Genomic DNA, 23547 nt, shown 5'->3' with positions numbered 1-23547 from the left:
CGCAGACATATGAGCGTTCCCCTCCTGGCCTTCCTCGTGCCCTTCAGTGCTGAGCTGTGGATTGCCATCATCGTGTCCCTCAACATCACAGCCTTCAGCGTCGCCGTCTACGAGTGGCTCAGCCCATTCGGCCTCAACCCCTGGGGCCGACAGAGATCCAAGAACTTCAGCTACGGGTCGGCTCTCTGGGTCATCTGGGGTCTGCTCTTCTCTCACTTGGTGGCCTTCAAAGGTATGGAACCACAGATGCATAAAAATTTTAATCATATTTATTTTTTACCACAGCAAACCATCGTTAAGCTTTTTTACCTCTTTTTATCTAAGAGATGGGTTGGGGGAAAGGCAGGTTTTCCTCGAGTCCTTCATTCTCCATCAGTTATGAAGTAGGTAGTAGGTCTTTTCTGTAAGTGCCTAGTTTTTTCTTCTCTCTTCATTCAATAACGCATTTCCGCGAAAAAGTTCAATGTTATATTCTTATGTGTATTTATCTCTATGAGGATAAATTCTTTTGAATATCTGGAGAGCATTCAGGTCTAGGCGGGAGAAAATGGAATTCAAAGGCGACGACACCAAAGAGAATTCGTAAACGGTAGCAAACTCTCTTCCTGCCCAGAACCTGGAAAAAAATTAGCCCCATCACGCTCAAACGACGCTTGGTATCACACGCATATGCAAATGCATACACAAATACCTCAAAAATAAATTTACTGAGTCTGGAAACAATGATGTTTAATAATACTGTAAATTAAAACGTGAATATTATCCATAGCTCCTTGTAAGAGGAAAATGGCACGCGAAATATATCACGTCTAACATATTAAACTAAAGCCTCAGTTTCATCCAGAAAATTCTGGTATGTCACCTTTCTTTGCTGATTTATGCGCACACTAGCAGACTTGGCAATTCATATATACAGTAATATGTAGCATGCAAATATGACTGCTCATCGGGTGCCAACTTCACCTTCATTCTTTGCAATTCATTATTTTTTTATAATTCAACTTCATGCCCACATTTGAACGATATAAAACGTTCATCTTATCATGTACATTTATACCACCAGCTTCAACACCCTGGTGTCCAGGTGTAGTCAAATTCGCGTCGAGGTCATCAACACATGGGTCTATGAAGGGCCTGGGACAGGGGGCAGAATCATTAGTCTTAGCCGCGCAATTAGTAATTTCAGTGCCGGGGGAAGGGGGGGTTACATCTACTAATTGAGCCATAACACATAAAACTGTGGGAAAAAATAAAATGTAAATAACTATATGAGATCATTAAGAAACTAACTAATCCATAACACATAAAATTGGGGGGAAAATGTAAATAACTATATGAGATCATTAAGAAACTGACTGATCCATAACACATAAAACTGGGGGAAAAATAAAATGTAAATAACTATATGAGATCATTAAGAAACTATCATAGATTGTTCATGAAATTCGCATTCTCCACCACAGGCACAGTGAAAGCTGGCTTCCCCAAAGGTCCACTCCATACCCTACTCTTATGGGATAGCACGAAAACAGATATAAAGGCACAAGTGTAAGCTGAACCCATGTGTTAGAACTGAGACCATGTGGACATGGAATCATCCACTTTTTATCTTTAAAGATGGGCTTCTAGCCAGAACCAAGAGTCCTACCCCAAAAGACTGGCTCGCCCTGGACTCCTGTGAGCCAACTCTTGAGAACAGTTCTGCTAAAAGTGGTCCAAACCATTGTCGGGGTGGCTAACATCAACCACAACTCCCACATATAGCTTCAAATGCAAACCCCTTCCCACCCATGACCCCTTCTCCCATTCACCCAAACAAAGAATATTAGCGAATGTGGAAATTTCCAAGCTTATTACTCCATATGGAAAAACTGGAAAAAAACCGATGTGCCATGTTCAAAGTACATCCATCAGAATAATGAATCCCGTGCATAGGTCGTCAACAAAAGAGTAAGATAGAAATAGGAAAATTTATAAGAGGAAGAGGAATGAAAGGGATAGAGGTCTCAATGTTCAGCTGAATCCTCTGCAGGGATGGTGGGCACCATAGTGCACTCAATCCCGGCAGCGGGCCTCCAAGCGCTCCCACCCCCACCATCGACAACGAGTTGGGATCAGGGGGGCCTGAAGGTATGTCTTTGGAGGATTCGATGTTAAACCACAGCACACAAGAATAACAGAAGAAGACGTTGTAATGTGCCTGTTGATCATTAATATAATTGCTCGTAATTATATGTTCCCCAAAGAAAATATCATCTTTATGTTTCTGCCACAGTAGGTGACTTTTGTAAGTAAGTTGCAGAACAACGGACACCTAAAAGTACTTATCTTACGATTAAGGATTGATTAAACATTAGACGAAAGGTGAAAGGTGGGAAAGAGAAACATATGACGGTAATTATAAGGGCGGATGAGTGACTCGGCAACAGTTAAGTAACTCACAAGATTACATCAATACAATCCTCCTTCTATTAACTAGAATACTGTAATAAAACACCTACCACAATGAAGAGTAAAAGTATCCTATTGCAATTATCCAAAACTTTTATGTATACTGAAATAGCGATCAACTATACACGTGAGGCATCAGCCCATATAATGAACACCAAATCCTACTCAAAACGGCCTTAAACTATTCTCAAAAAGCATTAGCTTACGCAGCATACAATTCATTCAAAGCAGCATCACATTAAACAGCATACAATTCATTCAAAGCAGCATCATGTTAAATAGCATACAATTCATTCAAAGCAGTGTCAGGTTAAACAGCATACAATTCACTCAAAGCAGCATCAGGTTTAACAGCATACAATTCATTCAAAGCAGCATCATGTTAAACAGCTTACAATTCATTCAAAGCAGCTTTAGGTTAAACAGGATGAAACTCATTCAAAGCAGCTCGGGCTAATCTCAAACCAGCACCACACTAATTTGACGATAATTTGGGATAAATACGTATTGCATCTGGCTAAAGTTGAACAATATCAAACTAATTACCAAAAACATCAAACTGGTACAAAATAGCATCAAAGTTACTACAAGCAAATCAGCCAATAAAACTACAGCTCATCTGATTCCACTTGATTAGCATCAAACTAATTTCAAGCAGCATGAACCATCATTAGGCCTCATAGAAGAGACATTATTCTAAAAATAAAAGGCACAAAATTCTAAAAAAAAAAAGCATTAAGCTAAACACATACAAAAGAACCGACCTACCATATGAATTTGATAACTCGGAAAAAACGACCCAAAAAAATTTTAGTTCAATTTATGTTTTTTTTATAACGAACTATTTTGTACGAGCCATCGACAAAGATGTATCTTTCGGGAAGAAGAATTTAAAAAAAAACTTGCCACGATTAAGATGAACGAAAATAAATCAGCTGCCAGGCATTTCATCACTACCATGATTCCTTTTTTTTTTTTGTTTGTTTGTTTCTAAACAATTCTGGAGAAGAATACGACAAAGTTATGATGATAAGGAAAAAAACATAAAGACCACACTTTAGAGAAAAAACTGAAAACAACCATATGATTTTTTTTTTATTACATTCCCATGGGTGAAAGATAATCAAAATTATGAAGGGTATTACGTAAGAATGATCACAAACACGGAAAACGAGGAAACAGTAAATGATCGCTAAGGGAAAAGGAAAAAGCGATCACAAGAGCAGAAGAAAAAACAGAAAACAACCGCTGGAAGTAGAATAAAATATTGGGCACAAGTACAGAAGCGGTCAGACCACGGAGGAACGATATTCCTGCCCATAATATTCCGAATGACAGTTAGTATTAGGACGTGTGTTCGCGGTACTTCAAACGAGACAATGGAAACTTCTCATCCATTGCGTCTTTCGTGGGGAAATACGAGGAGCACTAAAGTAGCCAGCAATTTCCTGCGTTTTGTGTAGAATAAGGAATGGGTTTATGTCAAAACCCAGAGCTTTGTCTGCCTTTACGAGCAAGGAGGTACAAATGCTTCCTTCGTTATGGGTTGATCTAGGATCTACTCCAGTTCGTGTTGCCAGTTTTGTTTTTTGTTTTGTTTTTAAACTTAATCTTCAGTTCCTCGTTATCAACAGGACGTTTATGAGGCATCCTAGTTTCTTTAATTCAAACCAATTATTTGAAAATAATATTAACTCTCAACTCCAATGTGTTTAGTTATCCTTGTAGAATAATATATATATATATATATATATATATATATATATATATATATATATATATATATATATATATACATACATATATACATACATAAATACATACATACATACATACACACACACACACGCACATATATATATATATATATATATATATATATATATATATATATATATATATCCAAATGCTCGATAACCATGCATAAGCATTTTATAAACCAACTGAAAAATAACTGTGAATATTTTTTTTTATTCAGAAACTGTTAATCCCGAAATGAAATTCCTTAACACCAATTAACATGACTTTGATAGTTGTAAAGTAGTTGTACAAGAAACTGGATACGCAAAATACTTGAACACATACAAAAACACAAATATACGAATTTATATGTATGTATGTATGTACAGTATATATATATATATATATATATATATATATATATATATATATATATATATATATATATATATATATATATATATATATATATATATATATATATATATATATATATGTATGTATACACTGTACATATACATATACAAAAACAAAAATTTACGCATTTATATATGTGTGTGTATGCGCGCTCGCACGATTGTAAATGATCCTAAAGTTCTCCATTTCCCCTTGCAAAACCTGAGTACAAGGCACCGCTCCCCTCTTGAAATACAGATCATATACTAAGCCGAGAGGGGAACTGGACACTCCCTTAAAAATATCGAAAAGAAACTTCAGTGCTTCCTCTAAAAAAAAAAAAATTCCTTTGAGATTTAGTTCTTAGGAAATATGGCTTTCTGATTTCAAGAATTATCCATGAGCACGTACACACGTATTTTATCAGTCCATCTATCTATCTATCTATCTATCTATCTATCTATCTATCTATCTATCTATCTTTTATTTATCTATCTATCTATCTATCTATCTATCTATCTATCTATCTATCTATCTATACATATATATGTAAATATATATATATATATATATATATATATATATATATATATATATATGTATATATAAATAAATATATATATATAAAGTACTGTAAATATTTTATTTATTTATTTATTACAGACAGATAGATATATCCATTCATGTAACACGCACTGCCGTATGAAAGGAATTTATATTTTTAGCAATAAAATTTTAGAAAATATGAAAATGTTACATGTTTTTTATATGGCCCTCCTTCGATCAGGCGACTTTTGTCAAAGAATTCAAATGATATGACTCCTCAGACTTTCTAAAATTCTTTTATTTTGTACTTATTTTTAAATTTGTTGTATATATACCATATTTAATTTTTGTATGAAGCACTAATCACTAATAATGTTAGTGTTGAGTAACCTTTGTGATTCAAACACATCATTCAATACATTCTTGAAACATAATTGTCGTTGTATACTTAGTATCACATTGGTCACTGTACTTCAATGTAAACATACTAGAAGCTTTTATTTTCTGGCAAATTATTATAACATAAAAGTAATCCTACTACTCAGGTTACTTAATTTATGACTGATATAAATGCCCAGTTCAGGTTAAATGTAAATAGTAAAATTTCCAAGTAACATTTCACCTTGGAAGAAGTAAGTGACATCACAGATTTACAAGCTCAGGATTTTATTCACAAAACGAAATTCCCTTATCATATCAGCTAGGGAGACGATGACGTAGTGTAGTTAAATAGAGAATGTCACTGAGTTGAAAAACAAATTAAGTAAGGCCATGGAGCTATGTGCTTCATATTGAAAACAAATTACTAACATACGCTTCATACTTTGTTTTCCTGGACTATATTGTGTTAAACAGGCGTCTTATGGCGTTTGGAAAGAAACAGTAACCTCTAAAAATATGGCCTACTTCTACTTGTATGTTCCAGGACGCAAGATGATTTCAGAAGGGATTTTTTTTCACTTGTATGTTCTAGGACACAAGATGATTTCAGGAGGAATTTTTTTTTTTACTTGTATGTTCTAGAACACAAGATGATTTCGGGAGGGATTTTTTTTAGAAAAATGTATTAGGCATGTATTGAATGTACTGCAAGAGCTAAAAGAAAAAAGAACTGTAAGACCTAAAACAAAGAACAACTTCCTCATTATTTTCCTTCCTGATATCAAGGCGTTCAGTGAAAAGAGGATTAGAATATCAAACAATAAGAGAGGGAGGGATGTTTTATGGCTATTAAACGGAAAGGGTAAGTAAATGTGATCAATAGTCTCTGTCTCTGTCCCTTTCCATAATACACACACACAAACACTCTCACACTCACACACACACAGACGCACACACACACACACACACACACATATATATATATATATATATATATATATATATATATATATATATATATATATATATATATATATATATATATGTGTGTGTGTGTGTGTGTGTGTACAGTATAATATATGTATGTATGTATGTATGCATGGATGATGGATGGATGATGGATATATATATATATATATATATATATATATATATATATATATATATATATATATATATATATATATATATATATATATATATATATATATATATATATATATATATATATATATATATACTTTTGCATTAGAACTGGAATATAAAGCCATGAGCAGGGACCTATGAGGTCATTCAGTGCTGAAAGGAAATTGAGAGTAAAGAAGGTTTTAAAGGCGTAACAGGAGGAAAACCTCGCAATTGCACCATGAACCACTTGTTAGGAGCCGGTGGAAAGTAAGATGGAAGAAAGATAATATGAACGGAGGTACAGTAAAAGGAATGAAAGGAGTTGCAGCTAGGGGCCTAAGGAACGCTGAAAAGAACGTATGTAATGCCTGTAGTGCAGCTCACGCACTACCCCCTACCGGGGTATGGCCTTTGAAGACAGCCATCAGACAAGAAACATTTATTGTAAATTTAAGGGATACAAAACATCAACAAACAATTTAACGTATGCGCAATATTTTCTTGATATCATATTAATACAAAAATTTGTTTAATACTTCTGCAATCATTACATGTTGTCATTCCCGAAATTTTGAATTTTAGGTAACATTAGTGACATATGAAGGGTGTTGTGTTTGTTACTACAAAACAGTGAAGAAATTCTGTAATAAAAGTAATGGGAAGAAATGATCGCCTAAGAGCACCATTTGTTTGTGTTAATTCTCAGGCTTAAAAGTATCATCTCTAAATGTAATTTTTCATGCAACAGTACTATAGGGAACCAAAGTTATAAAAACAATCCTCAGTAGAGTAGTAATTAGCAACACCATTTATAAAATCCCACGAGGGGATTGTGGGTCATTTTATTTGGGCCAGAGTGAGCAAGGAATTAAATGTCATAACAAATCAACACAGCTACTCGTTCAGAACTGGCCAAAAAGAATAATGTTCTTTTTGTGCACATGGATGAAAACTCTCAGAGGATGAATTGGCCCCACCGTAGAATAATAAAAACCTTGATCCCATTTTTTTCACGAGAGATCGATACAGATTTCAATGGAAATAAAAAAAAAACATCAGTAAACCTAAGTTCATTCACGACAGCTGTTCCTAATCTTTATCATAACTACAAAATTAAGACCCATCAGGTCATAAGAACCCTTATGCAGTCATTCGTTTTTCATATTTTCGATTGTGAATTCAAGTCTTCAATACGATTTTATTTTGTTATATCTGGTTTGCTTGAAAACTACTTAAAAAACAAAATATCTAATATTCCTTTTTTTTTTATTTTGATCGTGGCCAAAAACTTAATTTTGATACACTTAAATACACAAACGTACATATACGAGTATATATGTGTATACATTTATATTTACATGTAAATACACACACACACACACACACACACACACACACACACACACACACACACACATATATATATATATATATATATATATATATATATATATATATATATATATATATATATATATATATATATATATATATATATATATATATATATATATACTGTATATAGTGAAGCCATTTTCTCTTATAGGGGACAGCTCCAAAGGCAAACATGTCAGCCACTTCATGTCCCTACACAGAAAGTACATCAGCAGAGTCTAACACCTCTACAGCCAGCCTCATATATCTTTATCTTGCATGCACTATCCTGCTTCCTGGATATTAAGGCCCTTCCTTTCCTACAGCCCTTTCACTCTAAGTATCTGTACATTATAGGTCTCCTTTCCTCCTCCATCATTACACTTCGTATTATACACTTTTGATGAACCTTTGTTCCTTCATTTCTCCCACATGAAGGAACAGTTTCAAGAGACTTTGATCCGTCCTTTTCATTAAAATGAACTTTTGACCACTTTTGCGTATCCCCGCAATTCTCACCCCTTCAATTCTCCTTGTGCCTTATGGACTACACACCAGCTTCAACCTTTGACATCCAAACTTCTTTTGGACAAACGAAACTTTGTTCAATAATAACATCAGAGACTATGGTCTCGATACTCAAAGTCTTTCAAGTCTTTAGCACACGCCTGCTACCTTTCTTGCTTTACTTGTTTTGTTATTAGCTTCTCTCATTACAACATCAACCGTTACTTACGCCTAAATAGCTACTCATACCAACCGCTTCGGTTCTTCCACTGTCTACCAACATTCAATGCTTCATTTTACTGGTTTCCACTAACTTGCAGCTTTTTTTCTTGCAAATACCTTCAACTCTTTCACTTGTTACTGCAGTTTCTCGCATAACTCCATCCGTGGAGACAACACACCCTTATTCCAGTCACGTTTACCAGTAGAATCACACAAACTTTTAACCGACCTTAGCAACTTACGTTCATTTTAAATAAATAATCCTTAACACCGTGTACATCATATTTCTATCATTTCTAGTATATGGTTTCTTTGTCTATGTCCGCGTCATGTAGCTATTTCCCTTTCAGTATCAACTGTCTCACTTAGCTGTTTCACAAGTAGTATTTGATCTACTGTACTACCCTCTTCCTGAACTAAAAACTGTTGTTAATCAATACTCCCTAACATTTTTCGCACTCATTTAATAAAAAGAAAAAATCTACCATACACACTTCCTGGTGTCAGCGATGACATCAATACAGTAAATTTTCTAAGGCAATACTAACACACTGATAAATGAAAATCATGTAAAGTAATTGTCATCCATCGTTTTTCAGTTAAAAGCATCCCATACCCATCTCTGAAATGCTAATAAATTTATAAAACTGCAGTTTTATAAATTACCTCTTACCTTTAACCATACACAAAAGAACAATTATTCCTTTCAATTAGTCGTTCGATAACTTTCCTTCCTTCATGCAAACCTTGCAGAAATGGTCACCGACTCAATCGTTCTCATATAGAATCGCAACATCACTTCCTCAACCTCTAAACTGCCTCTTTTACATCCTCAACAGTCACTTCCAAAAGTACTTTCAAAATTGTGACACTGACCCCTACTCTTCTGTCATTCAGCTATGGATCTCTTCTACATTCCATATTCAACAACCTTCAAAATACTCATCCCGTGGACCCAGGAGTGCCTTCTCTTCATACGGTAGCCTATCTCGTTCTCTATTTGTATCTTTAATTCCGAGACCCATTTCCACTGTAGCCGTTTTCTCTGCCTGTACTTCCCTCTTTTAATTTAACTTTCATCTCTCAATAAAGCACTTGCTCACATTCACCCCTTTATCTTTATCACTTGCCTTCCTTTTCTCTCTTACTTTCTTCTTGACTAACTTATCCATCTCCCTGTATACCTGTACATGGTATGAATATGCATGTGTTTAAACACGGAAATCCATTTTTTGCACATAAATAATTTTGACATTTGAATACTCGATACAAAGCGTTATGTTGGAACGTATGCCATCAAATAAAGCTATTTTACTGTGAATCAGTCCAAGGCGTTTCCTTATTCAATGATCATATATTTGAACACAAGTAAACATATTTCAAACTACTTTACTGTTCGAAGAAATTTCACAGACGTAATCATGAATTTTCACATGATATGCAAATGGGAAATTCTGAACGACTCACTTCCCACCACTCACTCTCCAGAGACAGACAGCCACGCAAACAGAGACGGTTTTCCTTCAAGACTTTACGTCTTGGAACGTAATCTTTGCTTTTGGATTCGTAAAATACCATAAAAAATCACGAAAACGTCACATCTTTATATCATCTGCATCACTTTCAGATTTCTATGAAATACAAATATCTGTAATTTCGAAATGACATTGATAAGGAAGGATATAGTCTTGCTTCTTCCCTTTCAAGAAATCGTTGTTTATCGATACAAAATGACGTTTCACGCGATTGTCTGCGTCTACTATAGATGTACACGAGAAGCACTTGCTAGAAGCTATTGTCTGACAATATCGACAATATCAGGTTTACAGACGCACATACACACACACACACACACACACACACACATATATACATATATATATATATATATATATATATATATATATACACACACATACATATATATATATATATATATATATATATATATATATATATATATATATATATATATATATATATATATACAGTGTATGTATAGAAATGTAATTATATATGTATATGTATATATATATATATATATATATATATATATATATATATATATATATATAGATATATATAATTACATTTATTACATTTATACATACACTGTATATATATATATATATATATATATATATATATATATATATATATATATATATATATATACTGTATATATATTATATATACAAAATACAGAAGGGGCGGGGTTACAGTTAGTGTAACCCCAGGCCCCCCTTCTATTTTTGTATCTAAATCTCTATCAATTTCTTTTGTATTCAGTGTGAAATTGAAAATGTAGAATAAACTAGGAAAGTACTTGTTCAAGTCCTGGTTTTCACTCACCATCTGACGTGAATTTAGTGATATTCTCAAGCATGCGTCCCTTCAAAGGCATTCTGCATATATATATATATATATATATATATATATATATATATATATATATATATATATATATATATATATATATATATATATATATATATATATATATAATGTGTGCATACAGTTCGTCTGGAAAATTTGTATGGCATTTTCAGAATTTCAAAACTTAGCTCACGAATTTCTTCTGTACCCTGAGAATAATTGTGCTGGGCCAAAAAGTTAAAGGTTCTGAATCATATCAGTCTCTTTGGGCGCATACTACTTCAAGGAATAATGAAATCAGTATTCATGGAATAGTCATAACTTAAAATCTGTGTATATGTATCTCTATATATATATATATATATATATATATATATATATATATATATATATATATATATATATATATATATATATATATATATATATATATATATATACCATCATTATCTCTTTGAAATTCCGCAGCCAATGCCATTCCATCGCTTTATCTTCCACAAATCTCCATTCATCCCCAGCCTGCCTTTTCACAGTTCTAATCCAAGTCTCCCAACTTTCCTGGTGCCCACAGGAACCCAGCTGACTCTATCACGTTCTATCTCGCAAGGGTTTGCAGAAGACATGTCCAAGGCATCTCCATTTTTCGTTCATTTTTACCTTATCTATGCAATTCCGAAATGATACCATTTCTGACTATATCCTCCCACCGGACTCCTAAATTCTTTTTAAAACTTTATTCCCAGATCGGCAAAATATTTCATAGTTTCAGTCATGCCTGTTTAAGTTTACTGGCCATTTCAGGGACCGCGAGTCATCGTTTTTCTCAAATACCTTTCAGTTAATTATTTGATCGAAATGGTACTTTGACACAGTGTACAAGACACCTCCCACTAATTTTTGGTAATACAGTGCATTGTCAAATGGTTTTAGTTAAGGGTTTACTCTTGACTTACATGGTGTTGCCAAGCATCGCCAAACTATGCATTCGAACGTCCTTTATCCCCATCCCGTACCCCCTTCCCCCTTCCTTCTCCTCATCCCTCCCTCAACCCACTGTCCTGGCCTCCCCATCTCCGGCCCCCTTTCTTGTCTATGGGGGATACCGGATGTTCGATAGCGTAGTTTAGGCCAGCTGACTCATGCGACTTTGCCTTTAAAAGTCAAGCGTAAATGCATTAACTAACACCACTTGACAACGCATTATATTACCAAGAATTGGCGGGAGGTGTCTTACACACTGTGTCAAAGTACCATTTCGATCAAATAAATAGTTTGAAAGATATTTGGGAAAATCGATGACTCGCGGTCCCTGAAATGGATAGTAGTCTACGTGATTTCCATACCATCTTCAGCCTACCCGCTGTTTGATTGTCCTTTTTTATTTTCACTGAATTCCACCTCAACAGAAACTGTAACTGTATATCATTGTTCCTACAAACCTGAAAGATTCAACCTCATTCATCTTTTCTGCATCTAATGCTATTTAATTCTCCTGTGCATCCTCTGCCCTCAACACTTCTGACTTTCTTAGTTTTATTTTGAGGCCCATCTTTCTGTAAACATGATGCTTTCTATTATACAAGCTTTTAAAATGTTGTGGCTTTTGCTGATTAAAACAGCATCATCTGTATAATCTAAGTCTGTCAAGTTTCTATCATTGCTCCAATTTATACTTTCTCTTTAATCTTCGACCACTTTTTTATTATAAAATCTATGAGAAAGGCAAACAGCAAATGTGAAATAACGTTCCCACTATTTGCCGAAAATTCACTTGACAAGACCCCACCAACATTAACTCTGCATTTAGCTCTACATGTTTAACAGGAATGCCATAATGGCTCAAGACCCTCCACAACATTATTCTGTGAACACTGTCAAAAGACGCCTCGTAATTAATATGTAGAGCCATACAAGATGCTTATATTCCATACACAGCTGCACAACATTCCTTGACACAAATATTTAATCCATGCAAGACCTAAATTTTATAAAATGAAGCTTGTGCATCTCTCAGCCTTTTAGTACTTTCTTTCTCCAACATATTGAGAAGTTTCATTGTATATATTTTCGCTACATCCGACGCAAGAGCAATGTCTCTATATTTACAACAATTAGTCAGGTTACATTTGATATTTTACCTATGATTTTTAATTCCCAATACGTTTTATCATTACAGCCTGGTTTTATCTGAGTTATAAGGCTGTGGCGACCGTGATCGCCCTCTTTTAGTAGATGCAACAAGCTCGAGTGGGTGCCATGCCTGAGTGGTGCCACACTCTGCTCACGTTTGCTGGATCCGTGGATCGCTCCCAGCGTACCACCCAATAGTGCACCCCGCTCTAAGTGAACCCAGCATCACCTGGAATCAAGAAAAATACGTAGGGCTAGTAACCACATCTCTAAAAGCTTGTTGATAATACCGAACGGGTGTACCTGACTGTCGCCCCCTTCATCAAACGGGAACGAGATTTCTATTGAAAAAAAATTATATATACATATGTGTGTGCAAATAGCTAAGCATTTAAGGAAACATTGAAAACTGAAAAGGAAGCGTTAGATAATGCATGCTATAATCTTGTTTACAGTGAGTAACTCCCGGTTAGGAAGCGCCCAACTAAATCTGAAATCCCCACAGACTAAACACCAAGAGCGTTATCTGGTCTCCCATTCATTACAAACCATATATCATAATCCAGCGATTTTCTTGAGCGATGCTCTGAATATCCCGAGATAATCAGAACGTGAAACTACCACCTGCATTAGGCAGATGAGAGAGAGAGAGAGAGAGAGAGAGAGAGAGAGAGAGAGAGAGAGAGAGAGAGAGAGCATTGCTAGGAAAATATTGATTTCAAGGAAATGAGCTGGATTTCCCAAGGTGGGTTGAGTACACTACTCCGTGAGTGAACTAAACCTACAATTGACCTCTCTCTCTCTCTCTCTCTCTCTCTCTCTCTCTCTCCTCTCTCTCCGACAGTACCATACGGTTCAGCTAGCATTAGAATACCTGACTGACAGCCAAGGGTTTCCTCGGGATAACCCAGAATCCACTAAATTCTAAGGGATGTAATGCAACTTGAGAATCTCTTTTACCTTTATTCTAAAACAATCCTCCCCATCATCTGGATGTGAAGAAAAAATTCATAGTTTTCTCTTAACAATCAGCGTTTTTCTTATTTGTTAAAATGCCACAGATTCTCAGAAACAACTGGCGGTTGTCTTTTTTGTAACTAATTTATTAAAATTTTCATTTCACTGATTCCCGAACCACAATGCAATACATTGCAAGTCGTTTGAGACCTGTCCGATCTACTCATTTGTATCTTCACTGACCAGTACTTGTAGACTACCCTAGAGAAAATACATTGGGAATTACAACCGTACCTACTAAGCTTGCTTTAAAAACTTTCGAACGTTGTCCTTGGGAGAAAATGACCACGGAAATAAAACGGTACCTTGATTAAAACATAACCTTTTGGAAAAATGCCGTGTTGATATATATATGTATACTCGTATATGTATATATGTATATATATATATAATATATATATATATATATATATATATATATATATATATATATATATATATATATATATATATATATATATATATATATATATATATATATATATATATATATTATATATATATATATTCCTAATTACAACGATGGACGTGTTAAATTCATAAGCTACGGATGCCATTCTGTACACACAATACCTGGACAAATAAAGAGACTTCTGAAATTACTCACAGTAGGATAATAAATACCGAGCGTTTCATTCTTACGTAATTAGCAAAAATTAGGAGATACATACTATTAATAGCATTGACGTGTATAATATCTTTTGCTACATACTGCAGATACTTGCAAGTTCGTTTGTTGAGGAATTTCTGAGAATAAATAATGTATATATCTTTGAAATTACCTGAAAAAGCGGTAGCAACAGTATTGGCGATGAGAGATAAACTAATATTTATCATCGATTCTTATTAAAAATGGTCACACATCCATACGAAAAAATCCAAAAGAGCTATCAAAATATAATCACGGTCAATACGAAAACAATGATAATCAATAACAACAGAAGATACAATCTAAAATAATAAGACAAGAAAATAAAACTTGGATAATGAAGCCTCCAAAAGCCCCGAGGCTCAACAAGGAAGTTCATTTTCTCAATGACCCGTCCTTTCCCAAGGCCCGCCCTCACTCAACACACTCAAAAATAAAAGAACGGAGGAAATATATATAGAACCATCACACGCTGGTTATCATCGTTAAAGTCAGCAAACAACAGACGAATCCAGAGCAAACAAAGGAGATCAGGCTCATAATACAATGCAAATACGAAATGGAGAAAGAAAAAAAGAGAGAAAAAATACCGTTTGCTCCCCCCATCAAAGACGGTCAAATCAGAATGTCATTAACAAGGACGTGAGGTTTGTTTTCGCTCAGGAAATTCAGTTTAAAAAATGTGTAGGATAATTTGGCCGGTCTACTAGGCAATACTAATTTCTGGGAAATGCATTTATACCTCGATGCTGTAATAGATTTTCATTAATATGATTTCCACACATTTTAAGTTTATTCACTTCTAGTTACTAAAACACTACATAATAGCTTTATTTGACTTACTACAGCCGTTTCTTCATACTTTCTTGTGGTAATCATCTACTTAAGGATTCTAGTTTCCATTAGCTATGGTATTAACCTCAGAATTTTTCTTTTTTATTATCTCGTATTATGGTTACAATCATTCGATTGTGCAATTGACTTACAAACGAAGTAGGGAGGATGAAAGTTTTCACCAAGTCTTTCTGTTCTTACAACGTATCTCGACACCGCGAGACCGTATTTTGACGAGAAAAATCCTATCTCACAAAAACGTGGGGATTAAATATGAACTCATGACTTGAAAAAGCTACCTATAAACTATATACATATTATATTCATATATATATATATATATATATATATATATATATATATATATATATATATATATATATATATATATATATATATATACATACTTAAAGTGGTCAGGTGTCTTGGAAATCTAATTCTTAGTTAGTAGGAAAAAAGAAAATAAATGTATTAGTGGTTTTCAACTTGAGCTCCTTTCCTAATATTTCAGGTGTTAAATTATGAATACATATATATATATATATATAATTTATATATAATATATATATATATATATATATATATATATATATATATGAATATATATATATGTATATATATATTATATATGTATATATTAATATAAAGTATTTAGAAAAAAATAATTATGATGTAAAATTCACACCACAACATGGTTCGCATATCATGGCAGTATAATATCTGTAATCATTATCTTACAATTGTTTGAAAGAGGTTAAACGATACTTAAATTTGTCCAATATTTTATCCTTTCTCTCCGAAAGCTCAATAACCCTGAAACAGGTATTTTTCATATATTCAGGAAGATTTTAAACGAACAGGCCATCATTAATGCTATTTTTGTGAAAGGAAAAAATCTATTCTAAAGTATTACATGAATACTGTCGGGTTCTCAACCCGCTAATTATGATGTTTATAAAGTCTCTCTCTATTTTTCACGGAACTGTGTAATAAAATAAAGGCATGAGGCGTTCCGGGAACAATTCGCCGCAATAAGCAGCTGAATACAAAAGACGAGGAAGACGCAAAGGGGAAAAGTAATGAAATTGGGTAGGTGTAAAATAACGACTGTCATGAAAACATAATGAAAGACGTCTTTCTCCCCTCTGCTCGCTTTCCTATCTATCCGCTCTATTTATACGGACACACACTTGACATATATATATATAATATTTATATATATTATATATAGATTATATATATATATATATATTGAATATATATATATATATATATATATTGAATATATATATATATATATATATATATATATATATATATATTTTCTTTACAAGGTAATCAAAAAGTTCCAGGAAAAATTCAATATACTTTTTCCCAAGGAAACTCAAACATCATTTTTCTACATTATCTACCATCTAACTCTATACACTTTTCAAACAGCGCTGTTTCCACCTCTGCAACCCTTTTTGTAGAAATTTGGGGCCTTTCTATTAAACCATGTTGAAACTGCATGTTTAGCAGCATCCAAAGATTCAAACTGAGATGTTCCTTGAGTTTTGGGAACAGGAAAAATCTGAAGGAGCAAGATAAGGACTATAAGGAGGATGTGGAAGAGTTTCCCACCTAAATTTCCGTAGGACTTCTCTTGCAACCCTTGATGAATGTGCTGGAGCGTTATCATGATGGAACAAAAATTCTGCGGTGCAACTTTCCTCGACGTTTTTAGCCAATGCAGTCTTCAGTTTTTGCAAAACACCTTGTAGTAGTTCCTGGTGATTGTTTTTTGTCCTTCAAGGAAATCAATCAAAATCACTCCTTTGGAGTCCCAAAACACTGTTGCCATAACCTTCTGGGCAGATCTCGCCACTTTGAACTTCACTGGTGCAGCTGAACCTCTTGGTAACCATTGCTTTGATTGAATTTTACTTTCTGGGTCATATTGATGGCTCCAAGTTTCATCTCCAGTAACAATCCGGTCAAAAAAATTTGATTCATTTGATTCAATCTTCGTTAAAACTGCAAGAGAAAGTTCAGCTCTTTGATGCAGTTGGTCTTCGCGCAACGCTTTTGGGACCCAACGTGCTGAAAGTTTACTCAAACCAAGATTTTCATTTAAAATTGAAAATGCGGAACCATGGGAGATCCCAGTTTCATTAGCTATCATATCGATAGTAATCCAACGATCTTCATCCACTAGATTCTGCACCAAAGCCACAATTCTTTCATTTTTTGCAGTCGATGGTCTTCCCTCTCTTGGGTTGTCTTTGAGGTCCTCCTGACCATCCTTAAATCCGCTTTATCCAATCATAAACAACTGATTTAGATGGAGAAAGAATCTCCATAAACTTGTTGCAAAGCTAACTATAATTTTTCCTGGTTTCCATCAAGCTTGGTCAGGAACTTGATGTTAGCTCTCATCTCAAAATTTTTATTTTCCATGGGTTCAAGAAGTTACTTTTCTGAAGCAGATGTTAACACCACGGTAGCAAGAGGATGACTGAGGTAACAAGTCTATATGGATCACTATATCACAGATAATTGTTTACTAAGTATTTGGTTGTTTCATTCCTGTGTAAATACATCATTCAACAATTTTTCCATAACTTTTTGATTCTTTTTTGTATATATATATATATATATATATATATATATATATATTCAAATATATATATATATATATATATATATATATATACATATACATATATAAACACACACACACAATACATATATATGTGTGCGTGCTTTGCATTAACCCTTTTCTGATAACGGGGAGGGACTGCGCTTCAGAGAAAAACAAAATAACACCCAATTCTACATACGTGCTTTATCTACTAAATCTCGGATGGCGCTGCTGTTTAAGTTGCTACTGAATGAGGAACAAACAATCGGTAACTATTGAACTCTGCTTTCACAGCAGCTGTGACTCGAGATGATAATGCAACGCATCCCAAGGTAAAAGAACGGCAAGTACAGGGTTACGTGCAACTTTCAGGAAGTAACGTAAATAAAATTCAGATAACCTTCTTTGTCTGGTCCTTCACTGGTCCTATAGGGATTCGTGAATAAAAAATTATAATAAAAATAATATTTCTTCTTCCTCAAAGCAATTAGAAGAGAAGTTTGTTAGTATATATATATATATATATATATATATATATATATATATATATATATATATATATATATATATATATATATGAGTATATATACAGACCACATATACTGTATATCTATATGTATATGTATGTATATATAATATACATATGTATGTATGTATATATATATATATATATATATATATATATATATATTATATATATATATATATATATGCATTTTCCCTGTTACCTGGGTCCCGGCCTCCATGGCCAAACCCCTGTACCTCTTAGCGGAGGACTTAGGGTAGGTTTCTATAATTCAATAGGTAATTCTTTCGTACCAATCAAAATGTATTATCGTGAGGTTACGACTGAATCTACTATACCTGAAGTGTCGAATCTTAATGTAAAAGATGCAAGAGAACGTGTGAAGCTAGAGTAGAGCGGTGCAGTTTTTGAAGATGGCCCATACGATGCTGATGATTCTTCATCTTACATTTGCGAGTCAAGCTATGAGTGTAGCGTTGATCTTTGCCTTGTTTTTGTCATTAAAGCCAGCCCCTCTTACGGCAAACAGAATGACAGTGACTATATGTACCATATACACATACACACACATACACACACACACACACACACACACACATATATTATATATATATATATATATATATATATATTTCCATTTATATATTATATATATATTTATCCTAGTATATATGTATATATATTTATATATATATATATTATATACAGTATATTTCGTATATATAATATGAATCCCTAATATATTTATTTATTCATGTTAAATAAAACATTATCCATTCACTTAATGCCCTCTGTGTTTCATGAATAAAGACCTGTGTTGTTATCGCAGATGGCGAAAAAACACACATGTTTTCAATTAAACAGATCACTCACAAAGCCCGTTAAATGATGCATAGGATTATTCATAATACATATATTGTAAATGTTAAATCTTCATGGAATCCCATGCTGTGGATTTATACATACGATATAGGAAACTAATATATATATATATATATATATATATATATATATATATATATATATATATATATATATATATATATATATATATATATAATAAATCACTTCCCACACACATGCATTATGCATTTATATATATATATATCCGTATATATATATATATATATATAATATATATATATATATATATATATATATAATATATACACATATATATATATATTTTGTGTGTGTGTGTGTGTGTGTGTGTGTTGTGTGTGTGTGTGTGTGTGTGCCCTGTGCAAACAACGTCATTGACTGCAAAAGAAATATATATATATAATAATATATATATATATATATAATATATATTATGACATATATATATATATATATATATATCTATAATATATATTATATATATATATAAAAATATATATATATATATATTTATATTATTATTTTTACTGAAGTTGATTGCATTATTTTGGCAGATACAATCTTTTATCAAGACATTGAATCAGCCTATGTTCTTTTTTTTCTTCTCAGGCAAGCTTCTCTGGAATATGGAAAATTATTCAAGATTCTTTCCATTTACTTTTTCTAGTCGGCGGACCTTTTCTCCACCTCTCGGGGCGTCTCCACGACTGCATTACAAATTAGCACACAAGGTTTTTATTACTACGAAAGAATCTGGAATAATTTTTCCTTACTCCTGAGAAGCTTGCCTGAAAAGAAAGAGAAGAAGTACAGACTGATTCAAAGTCTTGATAAAAAAGATTGTATCAACGACAATGTCATTAACTTTTGACAGACATTGCATAAGAGTGAAAACATGCTAAAATAATATATATATATATATATATATATATATATATATATATATATATATATATATATATATATATATATATATATATATATATATATATATATATATATATATATATATATATATATATATATATATATATATTATATATATATTATACATATATATTTTATATATACATACACACACATATACACATATATATATATATATATATATATATATATATATATATATATATATATATATATATATATATATATATATATATATATATATATACATACTTAATGACGGCTCTAGCAGGAGTTAGCCTTCAGAGTCGCAAAAGTGTGAATACTGTTGAAATGAAGACACTATTCTCATAACCTTTTCATTCACACCCTTTGCCATCGCTACAGTCGACTAAATACCAGGTACTTCATTCAACTGCGGCCCAATGGGAGTATAGCACTGCGACGATCCCCAATCTTCGCTCGGGTCTCGAACCTAGGTCTTAACTAATGGGGTGCTTCTGCAGATAGATATGTGACCGATTTACTGTTTTGCTCATCCTTCAACTGCTGATTCAAGAAGGAGCTCCATCCGCAGTAAAGATTCAACATCAGCAGTCGTTACATAATACACAATAGGGCCATTAGCAGCGCGTAGATTTTTGCCCGTGCATTATATAACATTTTTATCTTTCCTTCTTGCTTATTACTCCTAGATCTCCTAATTTTCTATTTCCACTTGGTATTCCACACTTTCTTAATTTTCTATTACCACTTGTTTTCTTTATTTTCAACTTTCTTCTTTTTGCTGTCTTCGTGTTTTTCTAAAATTTCTCCCAATGTTCTCCTCTCGTTTTGCGAGTAAGGAAAAACACTCTCATTCAATAAATGGAGATAACTGGTTTAAAGCTCGAGATTTTTCTTTCACTTGTGACGATGCCAATTGAACCCCCCCCCTTACTCATGATTTTCTCTCATTATGAACTCCAACTGGATTCTTTAAGATGACTTTATTCTATCTTTTTTGATTATTGTTTTTCATGTTATTTGCCATTTGGCACAAACAAAAATTCCATTATTATGTTTTGATTTCATATATTTAATAGTATATATATCATATATAATTCTTCCGATATAGATGTCTGTATATAGATGTATATATATATATACTGTATCTGAATAACATGTATAGATATATTTTTGATATGATATATTATTGATTTATATAGTATATATATTTGGATATTTATATATAAATATATATATGATACTTCTTTAATCAGAAGTGTTTATATATATATATATTTATTATCTGACTAATATATATTATTTATATATATATTTTAATCTTTGCTTTGTTTTATTCATTTCTTGTTGGGTTATTTGAATAATAAATATATATTTTATAGAAACTATTATGTTTCTTTAAATACCATTTAATTGATTTGTATGGCTGTGTGATGTGTGTGTGTGTGTGTGAACTTTATACATAATATTAGTTTCAGAGAAAACATATATATAAATGCGTCGATGGGATTCCAGATGAATATTTACTACATATACGATGAATAATTCTGTGCTACATGTACCAGGCTTTATTAGTGATTTGGATAATTGAATCTGTGACTGAATTTTCACCATCTGAGATAACAACAAAGTCTACGAGCCCTGCATTCATGCCATTCTCAACATAGGTCTATATTCATACAGCAAGGAGGGCATAAATGGTGGCAGCGGTGACTCATGATTTTAATGTCTTTAATGGTGGCGAAAGAGGGAGATTACTAATAGACTAATTGATAACGTTGATACCCAAGGCGACTGGGCCGTGAGCGTCAAGAGTGGTTACCACTCAGTCTTAAGATAGCGAGTTTCATAGTGGGTCGGATTACGTGGGTAATACGGGGAACCTTTTTTTTTCCGTCTCTATTCGAGTACTGGGAGTGGGGAGTTGTGAAATAGATCTGGATGATCTCTAGAGCAATTTTGGGGTTAACAAAATACCCAAATAAGTGTGAATAGTGGCGATTGTGAGTTAATTACGCAAAGTGCTGATTCAACTCGTCTTCGAGTGGGTGACGTCACAGGTTAGCAAGTCGAGAGATAGGTGCTCCGTTTTCTGTTCAAATTGGTAAGTACCCCATTGTCGTAAGTTGCGCAGAACTCCGTTTTCTATTCTTCTTTAGAGGGGTAACTTTTACCTTTCTCTAGTGTTCTTTTGGTTTCTTTTTTATGTTGTTACGCTCAGGGCGTGTGATTACTCACAAAATGCCGGACGATGCAGCAAGCACATCCCAATCAATTGTGGTGCATAAAGTGACGAACATTAGTGCGGGAATTACAATTTTTAAAGGGTTAGTTGACGGAAAGCCAACCCAAAATATAGAAACTTTCATTGAGTCAGTGAACAATTATCTGAATTCTAAGAAAATTATGAATGGCGCTGAAGCTTTAACAGAGGCCAAATCATTTCTGGATTTAGATAAAGGAGATATTGGGAAACGGGCACGCAGTTTCAGGTTCAGAAGGTGTAAAACTTGGAATGAACTGCAGAAATTTCTACGAGCTACTTATTGCGGAGTTCAACGTGAATGTGCAGTTCGGAATTTGCGAGAGTTTCTCAAAATAAAGAAGAGCAATGATTCACTAGTCACATACAGTGCGAATTTATTTGATGCAGTAGTTGAGTTAAAGAAATCTATAACAGGCTCTCCATGGGTAACTGGAAATAATATCTCCTTAGATAATTTTGAAAGATTGTTACACTTTTTGCTTGCCTTTTAACGTCGGTCCCAGATGTAATTGTAGATAGTTTTGATAAGAGAATTGATCAGGATACAGACGAATCCTTTTGTTTGCACAGATTAACAAAAATCTATC

At 33.2% G+C, this 23547-nt stretch overlaps 1 protein-coding gene across 1 annotated transcript in view; it reads left to right on the top strand.

The window, feature by feature from the left end:
• Positions 1 to 23547, top strand: part of LOC136842629 (uncharacterized) — a 1039791-nt gene that overhangs the window by 604191 nt on the left and 412053 nt on the right. The window contains exon 7 of the mRNA XM_067110244.1: positions 6 to 232. Coding sequence (XP_066966345.1) covers positions 6 to 232 — 227 coding nt within the window. The remainder of the gene's footprint in view (positions 1 to 5; positions 233 to 23547) is intronic.

Source organism: Macrobrachium rosenbergii, chromosome 10 (genome assembly GCF_040412425.1).
Source record: "Macrobrachium rosenbergii isolate ZJJX-2024 chromosome 10, ASM4041242v1, whole genome shotgun sequence".
NCBI classification, from domain to species: Eukaryota; Metazoa; Arthropoda; class Malacostraca; order Decapoda; family Palaemonidae; genus Macrobrachium; species Macrobrachium rosenbergii.
Note: the sequence above shows the minus strand (reverse complement) of the source record. Positions and strands in the feature narration are given on the sequence as shown.